This window comes from Cheilinus undulatus, linkage group 11, assembly GCF_018320785.1.
Source record: "Cheilinus undulatus linkage group 11, ASM1832078v1, whole genome shotgun sequence".
In the NCBI taxonomy this organism is placed as follows: domain Eukaryota; kingdom Metazoa; phylum Chordata; class Actinopteri; order Labriformes; family Labridae; genus Cheilinus; species Cheilinus undulatus.
The window spans coordinates 23,627,917-23,644,069 of record NC_054875.1 but is presented as its reverse complement, the minus strand read 5'-3'; the positions used below and the strand labels follow the sequence as shown (position 1 = coordinate 23,644,069).

The following is a 16,153-nucleotide window of genomic DNA, read 5'->3' as shown; positions in this document are numbered from 1 at the left end:
AGGCCCTTTAGGCATACATTTAACATGGTAAATTTCTTTAGTGATGTTAATTTGTGTGTGGGACATGACGCTACGCCTACACCATTTCTATATTTTCTACCACCCTCTGTATTGCTCATCAAATCTCTGGCAAATAATTCAACAACTGATAATTACTTCATAATCCCTACTTGTTCATATGTTAACTTGAAAATCTCTCCAAATGTTATTACGATATTAAAATAATTATGGTTTGAAATTGAATAAATAATGTCTTATGTCAAAATGTAGTTTAAGCATTGGTGATTAAATGCATTTTCTTTTACTTTAAATCATGCTCTTGGTATGTCCTATCTTGAGCTTTTAATTCTCACTAGATGGTGGTCAAACTAAATTATTGATGAAGGGTCTTTTCTCTGTGATCAGACTAAGAGACAGTTTTGTACATGTTTTGTACATGGCTCTGCAGTCACACTAGGCCTTGTTGCCCCAAACCATGCTGAAGTCTCCCTGGTGCCCTGCTGGCCTGTACTCACACTACTCCTGGCCCAAGCAGATGTATGCATGGTTGTACATATGTTATTACATCCCAATATGATGTAAGCTTTGTATATAAGAAGTGCATTCAGAGTCAGAACAATGAAAAGCAACAAGGAGAACGTGACAGAAACTTTCCTCACTTTGTTGCATTCTTTTTGGACATTTTGGTCAAATAGAGCCCTCTGAACCCTCCATGTTTTTAAAAATAACTTTTTAGAGGGATGGTTGTAACAATTATATGTCATGTCCATGTTGCAAACCAATGCTTATGTGCATGCATGAGCAGCTACACTGTACAGAATGCTAACTTCTCCTATGAGTACCATGTTTGAGCGCAGTATTAAGCACTCACACTGGTCAAACAAACTGGACTCGGGGGTCAAGCCTGGATTGCCTAGTTCGGGTGCATCCTTTATTTCAAACATCAAAATAAGACAAACAAAACAAGTTTTAGACATTACGCCTCTCTAACTTATCGGACTATGGCCATTAATGAACAATTTGCTTCTTATTATACTTGACTTATGAGCAGGATTTACCTTAACTCCTGTTAACATGCCTGTGGTGGACACACTGAAGTCCAGGTAGGCCAGCATCTCAGCTGTGGGGGGTTTATAAATGTGCGGTGGCCGCTTTCTGGGAAGATCATCTGGAGGAAGATGGAAGCAGATTTTGGTTATTTTCCTTACAATGCAAAATAAATGACAAAAATTGTCTTATTGTGGTGGTGCAGTTCGCCTTTGGGAATGTGCTACAACCTAGTATCCAGCTTTTTGATACCATGTTTGCTTTACTTTTATGTAACTTTGATGTATATTTTTAGCCTATAGTCTTTCAGTTTTTTAAAACAACTGTTTTTGTCTGTATGTAAATTTATGTAAACGTGTGAATTTTTTTTTTCCTTTTACCTTTCTTTCTTTCTTTTTCTAAAAGCCTAACTAAGGACAGGTAACTGAAACAAGCAATAGCTATAATCTCTATATGTGAAACATCAGTTTGTAACGAGCCAAAGTTGTACTTTGTGATTTGCATTGTCGCTATCAAATAAACTTATGAAAAAATAAATAAATGATGACTGGGAGGATGAAAAATTTGTGATGCATCTGTGCGGTTTCACTGCTAATTCCAAGCTATGCATTTCTATTCATCCCATCTACATTATACGCAGTGAAATTATTCTCATAAGAACTTTGTTTAAAGAAATGGTCATGATTATAAATATGAAGACTGTGTCAGTAAAAACAACCCAATGCAACTTCAACTGCTTTACATCATGCTTAGCACCACACCTGTATCAATGATGGTGGGCCACGTCTTGATGTTGACACTGGCAGCAGCCTCCCTGGACCTGAGGATCCTCATGAGAGGTTGAGTGGTGAGGATGCAGGCTGCTTTGCTCACCTGGAACACAAAAAATAAAACATGAAAAATTTTGTCCATGGACAAAAAACATGGTTCGATGATGTTTAGTATAAATCCTCCATTAAAAATGTTTCTGAAATAAATAGGCTTGAAGTATTATCAATCCCTAAAGTAAAGCTAATTTGATTAGCTTGCTACTTGCCAGTTATTGGGGTCTGAAGTAAAAGATGCTTCACTGAATTTGTTAGAATTAAAAAACCTTCTGTAGGTGCTTCAACACAAATACAATAACAAACTCAAGAGTGCTGCTTTCTGAACTTGTGAAGCTATACATGAACTAGAAAAAGTTAGGTTTGATTTGATTAAATGATTAGACAACAGATACAATCAATGAAGTTATGAGATCATGTAGTTTTGAATATCTGACACAGTCCCAGGGATGCACACTCACATCGATTATCATGCGGACAGTGGGGAGGGTAGCAGCCAGGTTCTGTGGGTGGGGTGGCCTCACTGTCACAGGGATCACCCCTGCATACAGGCAGCCATAGAAGGCAGCAATCAGGTCAATACCTGCAGGATAAGAGACAAGCTGAAACCTCAGAAATGGATACTCATGAAAATTAATCCACATGATCCTGTTTAATGTTTATTAAATGAAAAATAAGGAGACAGTGATGAACGACTGTTTACCTGGGGGATAAAGCAGCACCACATTATCTCCTGTGTTGAGTCCTCCCCTCTCCATCAGGGTCGCTGTGATTTTCTCGGCTCTCTTGTGCAGTTGAGAACATGTGGCTGTGCACACTGCCACCCCCTACAGCACATACGCAGACCAGATGAGTTCATACCCAACAAAATGATTTATCATCACTTTTTCTCTTGTAAGTGTGAGAACACATTTATTATACAGTTATTGTTTCTTTTAACTACTTTCTCATACTCTTTTGTGTTTGTGTGCATGTATAATCTACCTTGGCATTCAGCAGCACATAAAGGACGTGGTCCGGGTCGGTTTGAGCTCTAAACTGCAGAGCTTCAGACAGGAACTGATGCTGTTGAAGAGAGAGGATTGTCACCTAAACATTAATAGTGAGCTGACATAATACATGTATGCATGCATGATTCAGAAATTACAAAAAATCTGTGTCAGTAGCAAATAATAGTTCATTTGAAGATGGCCAGCAGGTAGAAACAAAAACACAAAAGCTAGATTCATGAAGCTTCAGGTATCATCCAACCAAAATAAAGCCGCTTCTCAGGGGCAGCAGATAAATTACTTCTTTCAAACACACACTCTCTGACAATAAACCACTGAAAAAACCAAGGAGATAATCTGTGATGCTTTCAACCTCTCACACAGAGACAGAAAAACACAAAACAGCAAATGTCCAGAGATTATTTTCACCAAGTGCAGGGTCATGCTGGGACCATCTGCACCTGGTGGGAGGCAAATTGGTGCCACTGTCAAAACTAACAAGCTATCTGCTGCAGAAAGGGTCCTGGCAATTCAAAGCCTTAAAAGAGAAGATGACATTTAAATAAAAGCCACAAATAGTTTCTTTTAAAAATAGTTCTCCCAGGGGAAAATCCATTTAATGTTTTTACAAATTAATACATGAGAAAAATTTAATGCAGCACTATCCCTTGATCGGTCTGTCAATGAAAAGATTAACTTGACAGTGTATAGCACTAAACCAAAGCAGATGGGGAAGTTAAGATATTCTTTTAAGGTACAACTTAAGTGGACATATGGCAACACAAAAAAACACAAAAATCTCGACAAACAGCTCTATAAGACAGAAATTTCAATATAAATATCACCATCCAGAGTCCTCCTATGTGCCACACAACAGGTCGACAGTTACATCATTCACACTGGCTGCTCTGATCACTCATCAAGCCATGCTACACATGGGAGCATCACAGCAAATACAGCGAGCAGAGGTGCACACAAATTTGGTCCTAATCTCTACTTTCTTTATAGATTCAGATACAACTATTGTGTATTAAACACATATAACATTAAGTACACATTCAGGATGTTAACTGTTGATAGTAGTGTGCTAGAACTCTCCATTACACTAAAGCAGGAAAAAGGAGTTCAGATAAATCTATCTTGTAGATTTTGGAGCGTAGCTGTTTTCCTTCACCCTGGAAAACAGCTTCCTCCTTTGTTTGAAAGTACCAGTGAAAGCAAGTTCGAGTGTGCTGACCCCTGCTGGCTAAGAAGCCGGCCTGGACAGTCATCTCTGTTTTGGGCAGAAGCTGTTGTGTTGGATATCAGGCTCTCACTGTTGCAGAAGCACATCTGACTGACAGAAGCAGCAGAAGCAAAGGCGGGCAGTGGCCAGGCTCGAGCCTTACCATCATTGTGGGCCACATACAGAGCTAAAGCCCAACTCAAGCCAAGTAAAGGTAGAACAGCAGAGATTTAGACATTAGAATCCACCATGTTACACATCAGTTTAATTCAATGACAATGCATTTGAATTAAGGACACAAGTATCTTGTGTTTACTTCAAATTCAAATGCATCACTTTAATCAGAACAGATTTGAAACTAAAGATAAATGCATATTATGTTGTTTGCTGATTACTGTCTAGATTAAAAGTTGACCAACTGATCATTTTAGCTCAAAAACAGACTAAAAAGACTAAGAACTGCAAAAGTATTCAGTCAGTAACTGTTGAAACACTGGGTTGATATCAGAGTTTAAGGGGCTTTGACATTAGGCACCACTGTTCTTTAGCATGCCCAAACTCAATTCCCCTCTCCTCCCCACCTGGTCTTCTCTCACATTAGAAACATTGCTGTGTGCCTGAGTACAACTCGGTATGCACATAGTCTGATACAGTCGGTGGTGGTATGTGCATATTTGGTTAGCATATCTGCCAAGAAGAAGGAACCATGGCAACCACCAGAGTTTATTAGTCCATAGTCTGTGTGGTCCTTCCTGCTATTATGGATGTTCAATTACTTGAGACACCACTCTCTTCCTGCTTCTACATCTCTCGTGCAGCTCAGAGTATGAAAAGGACCCATGTTGAAGAAACTGGAGATGTTCAGAATAGTCTATACAACTCTACTTGTTGACAAGTACCCTGCACTCGAGAACTGTTGCATTCAAATCTCCTGCAGACCATGCTAAGTAGACATGGCCCATGCTCGACACAACCTTTTTAAGCAGACTTAGAGAGTTTTACAACTCCAGTTTGGTTGATCTGGTCAGGACTCAGGACCAATTTGTTACATCATTGCATACAATGCCAACTTTTGTCTGTGTTCACATGGGGACACAGACAAGCAGACCAACCACTCTGTGATGTGTGAGGAAAAATGCTTTCTAGTAAAGTTCTTGTAGTTTATGATTTACCTATACTGTATCTTTGACCTGAGATAAATACATCTGAATTAAATAATTCTCAGTCACAAATAAATCTTAAAAAAAATAAATAAAACACTTTGTTTATTACATCATATTAAAACAATCTTAATCAACATGATAACATTACCAAATTACATCATTTGCACTTATGAATGAGCGTTTATTAGTTGATCATGGATTGCATTATTTCTCCAATAATACATCAATTAATCAAGCATTCACAGCCTTCCTGGGAGCGATGCCTTTAAAAACAGAGACATTTGATGCTCTGGAAAGGTAAGAGCAATGACAGAACGAGCACTTCAGCACCACGGATGGTCTGTGTGTGCGTTTGTCATTGTGTCATTGCTCTTTCAGGTCTGTCTGTGGGTTTTAACACATTTGTCTGGCTACGGTAGCTGATCTGATCCAAAAAAAGCTTCAAGCTTCCGGAACTACATCAGATTGAGGTCGGTGTGCGTTCTCATCTCAAATAAATTGCATCAGAGTGTGAGTGGAAGTGGACTGAGATCCATCCTTCCGAGTGGTCTTGATCCAGTTGTTTGGTCTGCACCAGAGTTTATTGGTCAGCTTACATACCAGCGCAAACAAACCAAACTAATGCTACAAACGACCTCGGGTTTGTGTCATTCAAACCAAACCAGTTAGGTGTGAAAGCTCCCTTAGACACAATGCCTGATCCCAGATCACATGTGTTAACACTGATCAAATGAACCAGCACTCTGAGCTGGGTCTGGGTCCCTAATGTGACACCACCCTTACATACAGACTGCTTTTGATGTATAAATTCATAAAAACTGAAATTAAGCTGTTAAGAAATGTATAAAGAGTTGTCTTTGTTTGCATCCATCATCAAACATCTGATGAATGTTCCAGGTTTAACGTGATAAAAGCATGGTTCAGGGTCTGTGTGGTAAACAGTACCTTTCTGATCAAATCCTGGTCCTCTACCACACCTAGCTCTCTCCCTATAGCCTGGGCAATCCGTTTCCCTGCCACCAAGTTCCCGACCAGCATGGAAGCAGGGCCGACATCCACTGAACAGAAGAGAGAGGATTAATTATGGCACAAATCTCAAAATAACTGATGATATCTTTATTAATTCTGTCTTGTTGTGTTGTTGTATTGTGAACATTGGTAGACAGGATCTGATGTGTTCTACCTGGCTGTTTCTGGCGCGGTTTGGGCAGGTTGGTAACACAGGTGTGTGGGCACATAAGGATGTTACAGGGGTGCAGGTTCCCTTCCAGAAAGTTCTGCTTGGTTTCACAGATGTGGATGCCTCCTAGGGGCGTCTTTGGGAGGGTGTTGGCCGGGACGAGCGCAAGGCAGTACAAGCCCACCTGATGGATGCTGTCAATAGCCTGCAGAGGAAATTTACATTAACAAATGCAAAATAATCAAAGTATATGATTAATTGTCCTAATAAAGAGAAAGGGCTACAGAGTTGTTAAATGGAACTAATTTGAAAGATATGTGACCAGAGTTAGTGCTCCATTAAAATACAAACTGTATCTATTATTAGATACCGTGTATTTGATCTACCTGCAGAACGCGACTCATCCACTGGAAGCTATCCTCCTCACTGGCATCTGGCCTTTGCTCTGCCACAATCACGATCCTCTCGTCATAAAACACGGTCACCGAGAACACAGCGATCCTGCATTAAAGATGATAGAGAAATTACAACTCACATACTTAAGACAAGCACACAGCAAGAAGCTCCAGGGAGTAACAGTAGGAAAAAAGAAACAAAGAACAGTGCTTCAAACAGGGTCACAAGTAGCTGTCAGTGTCTCACCTCCCCCTGTAAACTGTCTTGACAGGCTCCACAGCAAGCGCTGTGGCCACCAGGTCGTCTGCATTGTGTCGCCTCCCGCTCACCATCAGTAGTCCCTCATTCTTTCCTACAACAAACACCAGACTACCCTGTGGAGCAGAAACTGAACTGAGCAAGAACTCTCATTTCTTAATTTATAGAGCTATCTGTGTTTGGTATTGTTGTCCCTTACCGGTCCAACAAATCCAAGCAGACCAGTTCGGGTGAAGGGAATTTCTCCTATAGGTGCTCCAGCTTGGTTGACAGGAATCACCTGCAGATTAACATAAAAACAATAGGATCGAGTAATCAAGTATATACTGATTATAAAGAATTACAGGAAGTATTTAGAGAAAATTGTATGAGAACTGTTTCCTGAAACTGAGAGAAAAAATAAGAAAGAACAAAATTGTGATGGAAGTGGCACCATCTTGTGGATACTCTAAAATTACACCTCTTTTACATCCACCTATATTTTTAAGCAGTCTATTAGAAAAGAGAAGGGGATGGACCTGAGCTGATCATTATTATGCGTTCAAGGGACAGCATCAACAAAAAGGAAGGAAGACCATTTATGTCAAGAGAATCCCAAACAGGAGTGGATTAAACCTCATTAGAAATTCTTACACATGGGTTAAGATGAAACACCAACTCACCTCAAATGTGTTCTTGGTGACACCAGGAAGGCCGTAGTACATGGTGCCTCCAGCCCGAGAGTTGATCACAATCTCTCCTATTTCATCAGTCTTGCACAGCTGAGGAGGCCCGTCTGGTTTCACGATGCACATCAGAGCTGAAGCACGCAAACAGTCACAAAATTTAAATTCTCAATATTACTAATGCACAGAAGCATGTTGGCTGCTGTAGTTTTGCAAATTAAATCCAGCTGTTGTGGCTGACCTCCAGGCATAATGTGGCCCACATCCTGAACAGTGAGAGCAGAGTTCTTATCCTCTGTGTTGACCCTGATCACCCCATGGCTCAGCCCGCCCATGGAAAGGATGGCCCTAGCTGGTAGTGGAGCTCCTCGGGCACCAGGCCTGAAGTAAGACAAACATGTACTTCAGCTTTAATTTAATGTCCCTTAATCAAAAGAAAGTTAAATGTATGATCTTAAATATCATTTCTAAAGTATGTACATATGAGATACACATTTTTAAGTGATTACACAACAACACAATAAGAAATGTATCTCCTAAATATTAAGATGCACAAAATATCAAAGTTGCTCATGTTTTAGGGGGATAAACTGCTCTATTTTAGTACGTAAATGTCTTTCCCCAGATGTGTGAGTCTTCAGATGTGCTACCTGCGTATGGCCACAGTGAGAGCCTCAGGAGAAGTGGCACATGGACAGATCACCTCAGGCTTCAAACCATGAGACTGAAACACATTCAGGAAGGCATCACAGGACGAGACAGACCCTGGATGAAAAAAGGAGCAAAAACAGGGTAGAGAGTTCAATTTCAGTAGTTTCTCCAAATAAAACTTTTCTATATCAAAAAAAAAACATGTTTGTGCAGGATAAAAGACTCACAGGGATTTGCTCCATCAGCCACAATGAGCATTCTTATGGAGGACAGGTTGATGTCCCTCTGGTCTTTGTGGGCCATCATGGCCCAGTGGAGGTCACGGCACTTCACTAAGGCCACACGTGCTACAGAAGGTGAGGAAAATATGTTGTTCATGTTATGCTTACATGCTGTGTTTACTGTTTGTTTTTAATTTTTTTGGTGTACCGTTTCTCTTTGGCTTTTTAAAAGCCCTTGTCACACTTGCACCCCTGAAAATTTCTAGAGGTTTTCCAGGGTGACCTATTATGAAAATTATCTACTTCTCTTGTTCACACTTGTCTCCCTCACAGCAGGAGGTTTTCCTGTAGTTTCCCTGTCAGGCAAGAGAGGGTTGGGGGAAAGGAAAATACCAGGGGGGCTAGCAGGGCAATTTCAGGATAAAGTCTGGGTAAAATCTGCTGTGAAGAGTTCCAGCATACAGCTCATCCAGGCAAGTTCAGAAAATTTTCAGTTGTTTTTCACGTGTGAACAGGACTTTTGCACACTTATATCACTATTTTAATCATTTAAATACCTTTGTTTTATTCAGTCCTTAGCATTTCATTTGATACAAACATATTTTGACAATTCTTATCACAAAACTGAATAAATAGGGAACAGGAGAAACATTAACTGAACCTTTGTGAATGTGGACCCTCTGCACCCAGGACATTGGACAAGCTTTCATGACAGCGTACGGCACTGTGATTGTGTGGATTCTGTTCATGACACTCTGAAATCAAAGGGAATACATCATTAGTGTCCAGTTGTATTACATATCAAAGATAAAAGTTCAACTTTTTGGATGTACAATAAATATTGTTGCAATGGATCTTACTGTTAAGACACCATGCCACAGACCCATATCCTTCTTACAGTCGAGCACATTAACCAGCGTCTCTCCTAAGACAAAAAAGACACAAAGTATATTCAATCATCAGTTTACTGTGTAAAATATGCAGAATTTGGGCACCACCACAGATGTAATTTTGTGGTTCATTAGAGTGTATATTTTCTCTATATGGTCCTCAGCTAATCTTCACTGAGGTCTCTCTCTACTTTCAGCCATGAGGATGAAAATAAATTACAGGGCAGACTTATGAAGAAAAATGCTGCTGAAGAACTAAAGAGCTGAGTGAGCACTGTTGAAACTCTGAAAAATCATTATTAATGCCCAGTTTACTGCTCCAAAATCCATCAACCTAACAGCCGTGGAAGGAGTTAGCATAGAAGACAGGAGTGTTGGAAGTAAGGAAGAGAACTGACCTTCACAGTAGTTGCAGGCCTGTGACAGGGCCTGACAGTGAGTTAGCATGGAGATCTTGGACACAGCAACCCCCATCACTGTCCCCTCCTTACTTGCTTTGTACTATGGTGGAAAAAGACACACAAATGCACAAACAAACAAATAAAACATTCCCACAGAAGCAGATGCAAAATGTATCTTAAGTTTCTCGAATCCTCTCTTTAAAAAACACGAAAAGGCAAAAGCAAGACTGAGCCCTACTTCACCTTTTAATAAGCTCTTGTGTGTTTGGGTACGCTAGAGCCCTGCTTCATTGTTTAGTAAGATAAACATACATAAATGCCATCAAAACATTGTTATTTTTTGATAACCAAGGTAGAAATTAAAAATTGTGATTCAGTGTTTTAAGAGTACCTCTATGTAGGCCGTGTCTGTGTTGGCAGTGGGTATGTGAGGCTGCCAGTCTTTGGACGGTTTGGTCAGATATTTTGTGTCCGTCACGACCCATTTCATCCTTGGCCATCCTAGTGAAAGACAATCGCAACAACAAAAAAAACATATACAAATATTTTAGCTGACAAATCTAAAAAGGGTGCCGAGGGAATTAGAGCTACTCTACACTGACAGAGGTCATCTTGCTACCTTCTAGTTTCAAGGCCAAAGGGGAAAAGCTAATACAATATCAGAGCAGTGACCACTGAGTCAGTTGTTCATGTATTGAGAACTGAAATTGTCTGGAGATTAACTACACTGTAAATTTATTTTAATGAGTCCATCTAATGGCTCCCACAGAGACTGAGACGGACACAACTTCTGCTGAGCAAGCAGCATCTGACTGACCTTTGAACTGGATGATCTCGCCGTTCGGTGTCTTGGGCAGCCCTTTGAGACACACCTCACTGGTCAGTGCCAGACTGACACCACAGCTGCCCAGTAAGAAGCCAATCTGCTGGCTGCCTGCATCCTACAGAGCAAACAAGGGTCAAAGCACAGGGAGAGGCTAGTAAACCAATCTGTGACCATCAAAACCAACCACATTTTCAAGCTGTCAATATATTGGTCATAATTAATCAACATTTTTACTTGTGAATATGTGCAACGCATCATTTACACCAAAGATACAATGAAGAGTATCCACTGGCTTAGTGCTTTATTTGAATGTGGTTTTTGTATTTTTTTTTTTCTGCAGATCAATACAGAAGCATCTACTTGACAACAGTGACTTTATTACCTGTCGTGACAGTGGGACCTCAATGGGCACAGGGATGACCTCAGCTAATAGGCAGCCATAAAAAGCCACCCAGAACATGCCAGGGTCACTGTTTGGGTACACTAGAGCAACCTGAGAAACAGAAAAAGTTGTGTCATGTTTCTTTGTATTAATACTTTTTCTGATTTATACTCTGATTAGAAACTGACAGGTTCTTACCCGATCTCCAGGTTGTAGGACAGGTTCTGTCTTGGTGCCGAGTTTGTTCAGAAGTGTATAGGCTAGTTTCAGACTTCGACTCCATAGTTTACCTTATAGAAAACAAAGGAAGACATTAATTTAAAATGTCATGTTGGTTTTATGTTTACCTTAAATTGTATCACTAATCCAGGACAGTCAAACTCAGCCCACTGTAGCTCAGCAATAGAAGAGATGTAGGTGCTATTCTGCTCAAGCCAACAAAGATTTTATTCAGTTGAATCCTATCATATCACAGAGATTTATCTTAAATATTAACAACACCTTACCGTATGTGAGTGTGTAGAGCGGTTTTCCGGTGATATCCAGTGCAGTGAGGGCAGGGCTCTTAGCCTGTGTGGCTCCCCAGCGGGCCAGGGCAGCCTGAAGGGCAGGAGGCCAGTTACTGACAACTCCAAGGGGCTCCCCCTTTACCGGGATGATTTGACGTCCCTCTGGCTTTGGGGTGTTTGGGTCTGGCTGGGGCACTGGACAAAGACACAGGCAAAAAGAGGAATGGTGAGGAGATGCTATGGATACTGCAACTGCAAAACCACAGTGGGCAAAACAAGTGAAAAGTCACAACAAAAAAAACATATTTTTTATCTGAACTTAATAAAGCAGAGTAACTATTACGAATGAAGAATCTTCTCTTCAACTGGAAGGAGTTCATCAAAACATCACTGCATCAACTTCTCTTCCCTCGAGATTTTCACGCCTATTATCATGCATTTTACGTTATAGTAACAGCAAAAACAAGTGCATTGTGCCACATAAATAGCTGTCCGTGCGAAACACAGCACGCCATGCGATACAGCACGGTGCGATACAGCGTGGGTGTATATGGATATATGACTGATGACAGCGAATCCTCGAGGCAGATAATTTGCCTCGAGGATTTTTTTTTAATCGAATTACCCGGATAATTTGAGGAATTGTTTCAGCCCTAGATTCAACTAAAATTTTGTACTTTAAAGGCTGGAAGTGACTCTTATAATTTACTGTTAAAAGCAGTAGAAATGTAGTTACTTTGAAAAAAACAAAACAAAACATGGCTTACACAGAACAAAGGACAAGACAGGCAAATTAATATACTAGCCTCTTTTTCCACATGGGATATCAAACTCAGTGCCAACTCAAAGTTTATTCATTTTCACTGCTATATAAATTAAAAAAGCATTATCATTATTATCTGTGTCTTCATATACTGGTATGTTCTACTCTGAAAAAGCTATATTTTTTACTCTTTTAAATTCTATACACAACTTGATGTGTATAAAAACATTGAATGTGCTTTAACCTTCTATCATCACAAAGGAGATAACTAAAGCACCAAAATATCCCCCTTCATAATCTAAAAGTTATCTCGTACATATTGTGTCATACTGTTTAGAAGTCTATGTTAGATAATGCATTTCTGGATTGCAAAATAATACTGTCAGGGCTTTACCAATGATTATTTCAGTTCAACAGAAATGATGAACAGAATCTGAATGGATATGCCATGGACATTCCTCACCTTCTACAATTTCCTCAGAGTCATCAACAAAGAACTCGCTAAGCGGTGGTCTCTTGGGCCGTTTAAGAGTGTTTAACAGCTGCTGGATCTTAGTGGACACCCTGCTGCTGACAGGCACGCCTGGAAAAACATCAAGAACATCCACCGTCACAAACAAATGCAAAAAGACAACCAAAACAATGCACACACCCACACATGCATTTCTATTCTAACACAAATCTCTACTTGATCGCTCACTCTCACACAGGCAGAACCCTACGCACTAGCACACAGTCAGGATCTGAATCAGCAGCAGGAAAGATTTAAAGGGGAAATGACAAGAGATTGACAGTTGGACGATCTTTAGGAAAACAAATAGGAGGTTCTCTACGTCTAAACCTCTAACACAAGACAGAACAGGAGGAGAGAAAAACAGACTCCAGGTTGGAAAGCAAGCTGTTTGGGTCTCTTCGGCATCCCTCCCCTTCCCAGGTTTTGATTTTTATTACCTTTTCTTTTTCCTTTTTAAATGAAAGGCAAGACAGGGACAGGATTAATGGACCCAAAAGAAAGAACACAAAATATCAGTTGTTAGCAGCATCCACCACAATGAAATGAGAATGATGTTGAAGATGATTCCAGGATGTGGGCAGGTCAATGATTGATTTGACAGCACTCAAATCATCCCCACATAAGATCGATGTAAAACAGAGAATGTCAGTTTGCTTCCATGATTACAACATGCAAATGGTAAAACCTCCAAATCTGAAGATCAAACACCAAGTGATAGGAGCTATGTGAAAATCATTTCAAGAGCAGAAAATTTATGTGAATACTCTCCCAACAATGGTACAAAATGTACAACCTGATAAATGTATTTTTACAATCAAAATTTATCCTAAATTTCTTGGCTTGTGTGAGTTTACCGTCAGCTGTATCAAGCATGCTGGAGCGGCTCTGTCCACGACTCATGCCCCTGACAGCTGGCGGCAGATCCACCCTGGACCCTCTCTCCTGGGGGGTGGAGGATGTCACATCTGGAGGGACGCTGTTTTCTAAAAAACAAAACAAAAAAAACAAACAAAAAAAAAAGAGAGAAAGTGAGAATCATGAATGTATATGCCATTCAAACAAGGTTATTATAGTTAACTAAAACTAACTAAATAACCAAAACTAAAATGTAAAAATCATTGTAGTTGACTGAAACTAAATAAAAACTAAGCTTTACAAAAGAAATGAAAACTAACTGAAACTTAATTCTGTGCTGACAAAACTAACTAAAATAAAATAAAATTACAGACAAAATCTCCTTAGTTTTAGTCTCTGACAGCGGCATTATGACAGGCATAGACACCCAAGCCTGGAGAGTGGAAAATCTCCTGATTTTGATTAGAAATACTTATACAGTGGTAATTTTGGGTCTTGAGTTGTATGCAAACATAAAAATTGAATAAATAAAGAGAAAAGCGAAGAGCCTTTTTGCATCTCACCCCGACAAGTTGCCCCATATTGCCAATAAAACTAAAACTAACACTAAAACAAATAAAAACTAAACTAAAACAAAACATTTTTGCAAAATAAAAACTATACTTAACTAACAAACCAGAAGAAAAAACTAATAAAAACTAAACTGAAATTTAAAACAAATAGTAAAATCAAAAAAATAAAAACTAATGAAAAATACAAAACTATTACAACCTTGCATTCAACTATTACTGTTTTCAGTTATTGCTGGAGATATTAATCAAAAGTTTACCGATTCGTGTGTGGGCCAAAACATCAGCTAACACAGAAACACCAGGTTGAGGCTGAGGCTGGGGTTGGGGCTGCGGCTGGGTCTTGGGCTCTCCATGGGAGAGGGTTGAAGAAGCAGATGAGGACGTGGAGGAACTTTGGACGGAACGGTTGATCCAGTAATCAGGGCTCTGCAGTGTCTGAGCCAGCACTGCGCTGAGAGCTGCTTTTCTGCGCAGTGAGCCCTCATCCTCTGATGCAGAAGATGTGTCTAAAGAAAGGAAAAAAACTTAACTGCTTAAATATTTCTTTAATTATAATACATGTGTCCTTTTTCTTTCCCTCCTTAGGGCAAGTGGCAGTCATCTACACAGCAGCACCATACATATGGTAGTTTCTTTCCATAGGGACAGTGATGATGTCTTTTTACAAAGCTCCAAATCATGAAAGGACTTTTACTTCCCCTGTTACACCTTGCCATCAACATAAATGTTGCAGAGGGTAATAGCTGGGCAAAGTCATATCGAAATGCAAACATGTTTGCTCTGTGCATCTCTCACAAACCCAGAGAATGGGCCCTCCCCAGCTGTGATTTATTGGTGATAGCAATGCATGTGTGTTAGATCAGTAAAATTGGTGCAAGTGTCCTGATTAAGAGGATGTGTGCACATTATAGCCTAGCTGGGGAGGCTGACATTATTTCCCTTATGGTTTAGTTCAGCATGCCTTTTTTCACCTTTTTAACATCGCCAGTAAAAGGGTAATTCTGTTTTAAGGAAAGGGTTTTACATTTTTAAAAGGGCTGTATTGCACTACAGCATAAATACATATAAAATATATTTGTTACTTTGGTAGAGTGGTTATTATTTATGTTAAAAAAAAAAAAGTCATTATCACAGCTTAACTTCCAAGGACCATAGTTTTGCTGACCTCATAGACGACCAGAAAGCTCTCACCTTTATGCCTTGACTGTGCATGTCAGCTGCGGCTCAGACAATCACAGTTTTAATGCCAGTGATTAGATTGATTGTATAGCCAAACTAAGATGGGAAAACATTTAGAATAAAAGAATTCTGTACAAATACCCGCCAATCTTGTTAGGGGCATTGTCCATTGATGTGGAAACAGAAATAACAAATTTACTAGAATCATGCATTTGGCTTGTGGCATTCAAGACATACATATCTGTTAAATAAGGTAAATACGGCTTTCTATTTGTCATTTTCTATTTTGGTGAAGACACAGCTGGTGCAAGACAATGCACAAGCCTTCTATTTTCTGCATTCACCTTGCGTGAGAGGCACAATGCTCATACAGGCAGTCTGGTAACATGCAAGCCTAAATGAAAGTCAAGCAGTGACATTGCCTAGACATGTGTTTCACGCATCCAGTCTGAAACAGGTTTTACAGACGCGTAACAACATCACTGTAAAATCTGGCCAGCAAGCGAAACAGCGTTGTGTGTGTGTATGTCTCAGTATAAGTGAGGGTCGCTGTCAGTTTAAATGTCATGGTTCTAATGGTTCTGCAATGTGCCATTTCTACACAAAATCATGGGACACCAAAAATCGTCAATGGGCCACCTAC

At 39.9% G+C, this 16,153-nt stretch overlaps 1 protein-coding gene across 2 annotated transcripts in view; it reads right to left on the bottom strand.

Annotated features, from left to right (window-relative positions):
* The window catches only part of dip2ba (disco-interacting protein 2 homolog Ba), a 59,637-nt gene that overhangs the window by 7,019 nt on the left and 36,465 nt on the right, over positions 1–16,153 (bottom strand). Inside the window, exons 5-30 of one of the 2 annotated variants that reach the window (XM_041798873.1) lie at positions 14,589–14,837; positions 13,759–13,887; positions 13,342–13,353; positions 12,854–12,973; positions 11,625–11,822; positions 11,317–11,408; positions 11,119–11,229; positions 10,728–10,851; positions 10,302–10,411; positions 9,908–10,010; positions 9,480–9,544; positions 9,281–9,374; positions 8,626–8,745; positions 8,398–8,512; positions 7,989–8,128; positions 7,745–7,881; positions 7,282–7,362; positions 7,071–7,198; positions 6,815–6,929; positions 6,432–6,633; positions 6,194–6,306; positions 2,856–2,936; positions 2,575–2,698; positions 2,333–2,454; positions 1,809–1,920; positions 1,059–1,168 (exon numbers count right to left, since the gene is read on the bottom strand). In XM_041798873.1, coding sequence (XP_041654807.1) covers positions 1,059–1,168; positions 1,809–1,920; positions 2,333–2,454; positions 2,575–2,698; positions 2,856–2,936; positions 6,194–6,306; positions 6,432–6,633; positions 6,815–6,929; positions 7,071–7,198; positions 7,282–7,362; positions 7,745–7,881; positions 7,989–8,128; positions 8,398–8,512; positions 8,626–8,745; positions 9,281–9,374; positions 9,480–9,544; positions 9,908–10,010; positions 10,302–10,411; positions 10,728–10,851; positions 11,119–11,229; positions 11,317–11,408; positions 11,625–11,822; positions 12,854–12,973; positions 13,342–13,353; positions 13,759–13,887; positions 14,589–14,837 — 3,107 coding nt within the window. The remainder of the gene's footprint in view (positions 1–1,058; positions 1,169–1,808; positions 1,921–2,332; positions 2,455–2,574; positions 2,699–2,855; positions 2,937–6,193; positions 6,307–6,431; positions 6,634–6,814; positions 6,930–7,070; positions 7,199–7,281; positions 7,363–7,744; positions 7,882–7,988; positions 8,129–8,397; positions 8,513–8,625; positions 8,746–9,280; positions 9,375–9,479; positions 9,545–9,907; positions 10,011–10,301; positions 10,412–10,727; positions 10,852–11,118; positions 11,230–11,316; positions 11,409–11,624; positions 11,823–12,853; positions 12,974–13,341; positions 13,354–13,758; positions 13,888–14,588; positions 14,838–16,153) is intronic. The other variant, XM_041798874.1, reaches the window with a different exon arrangement.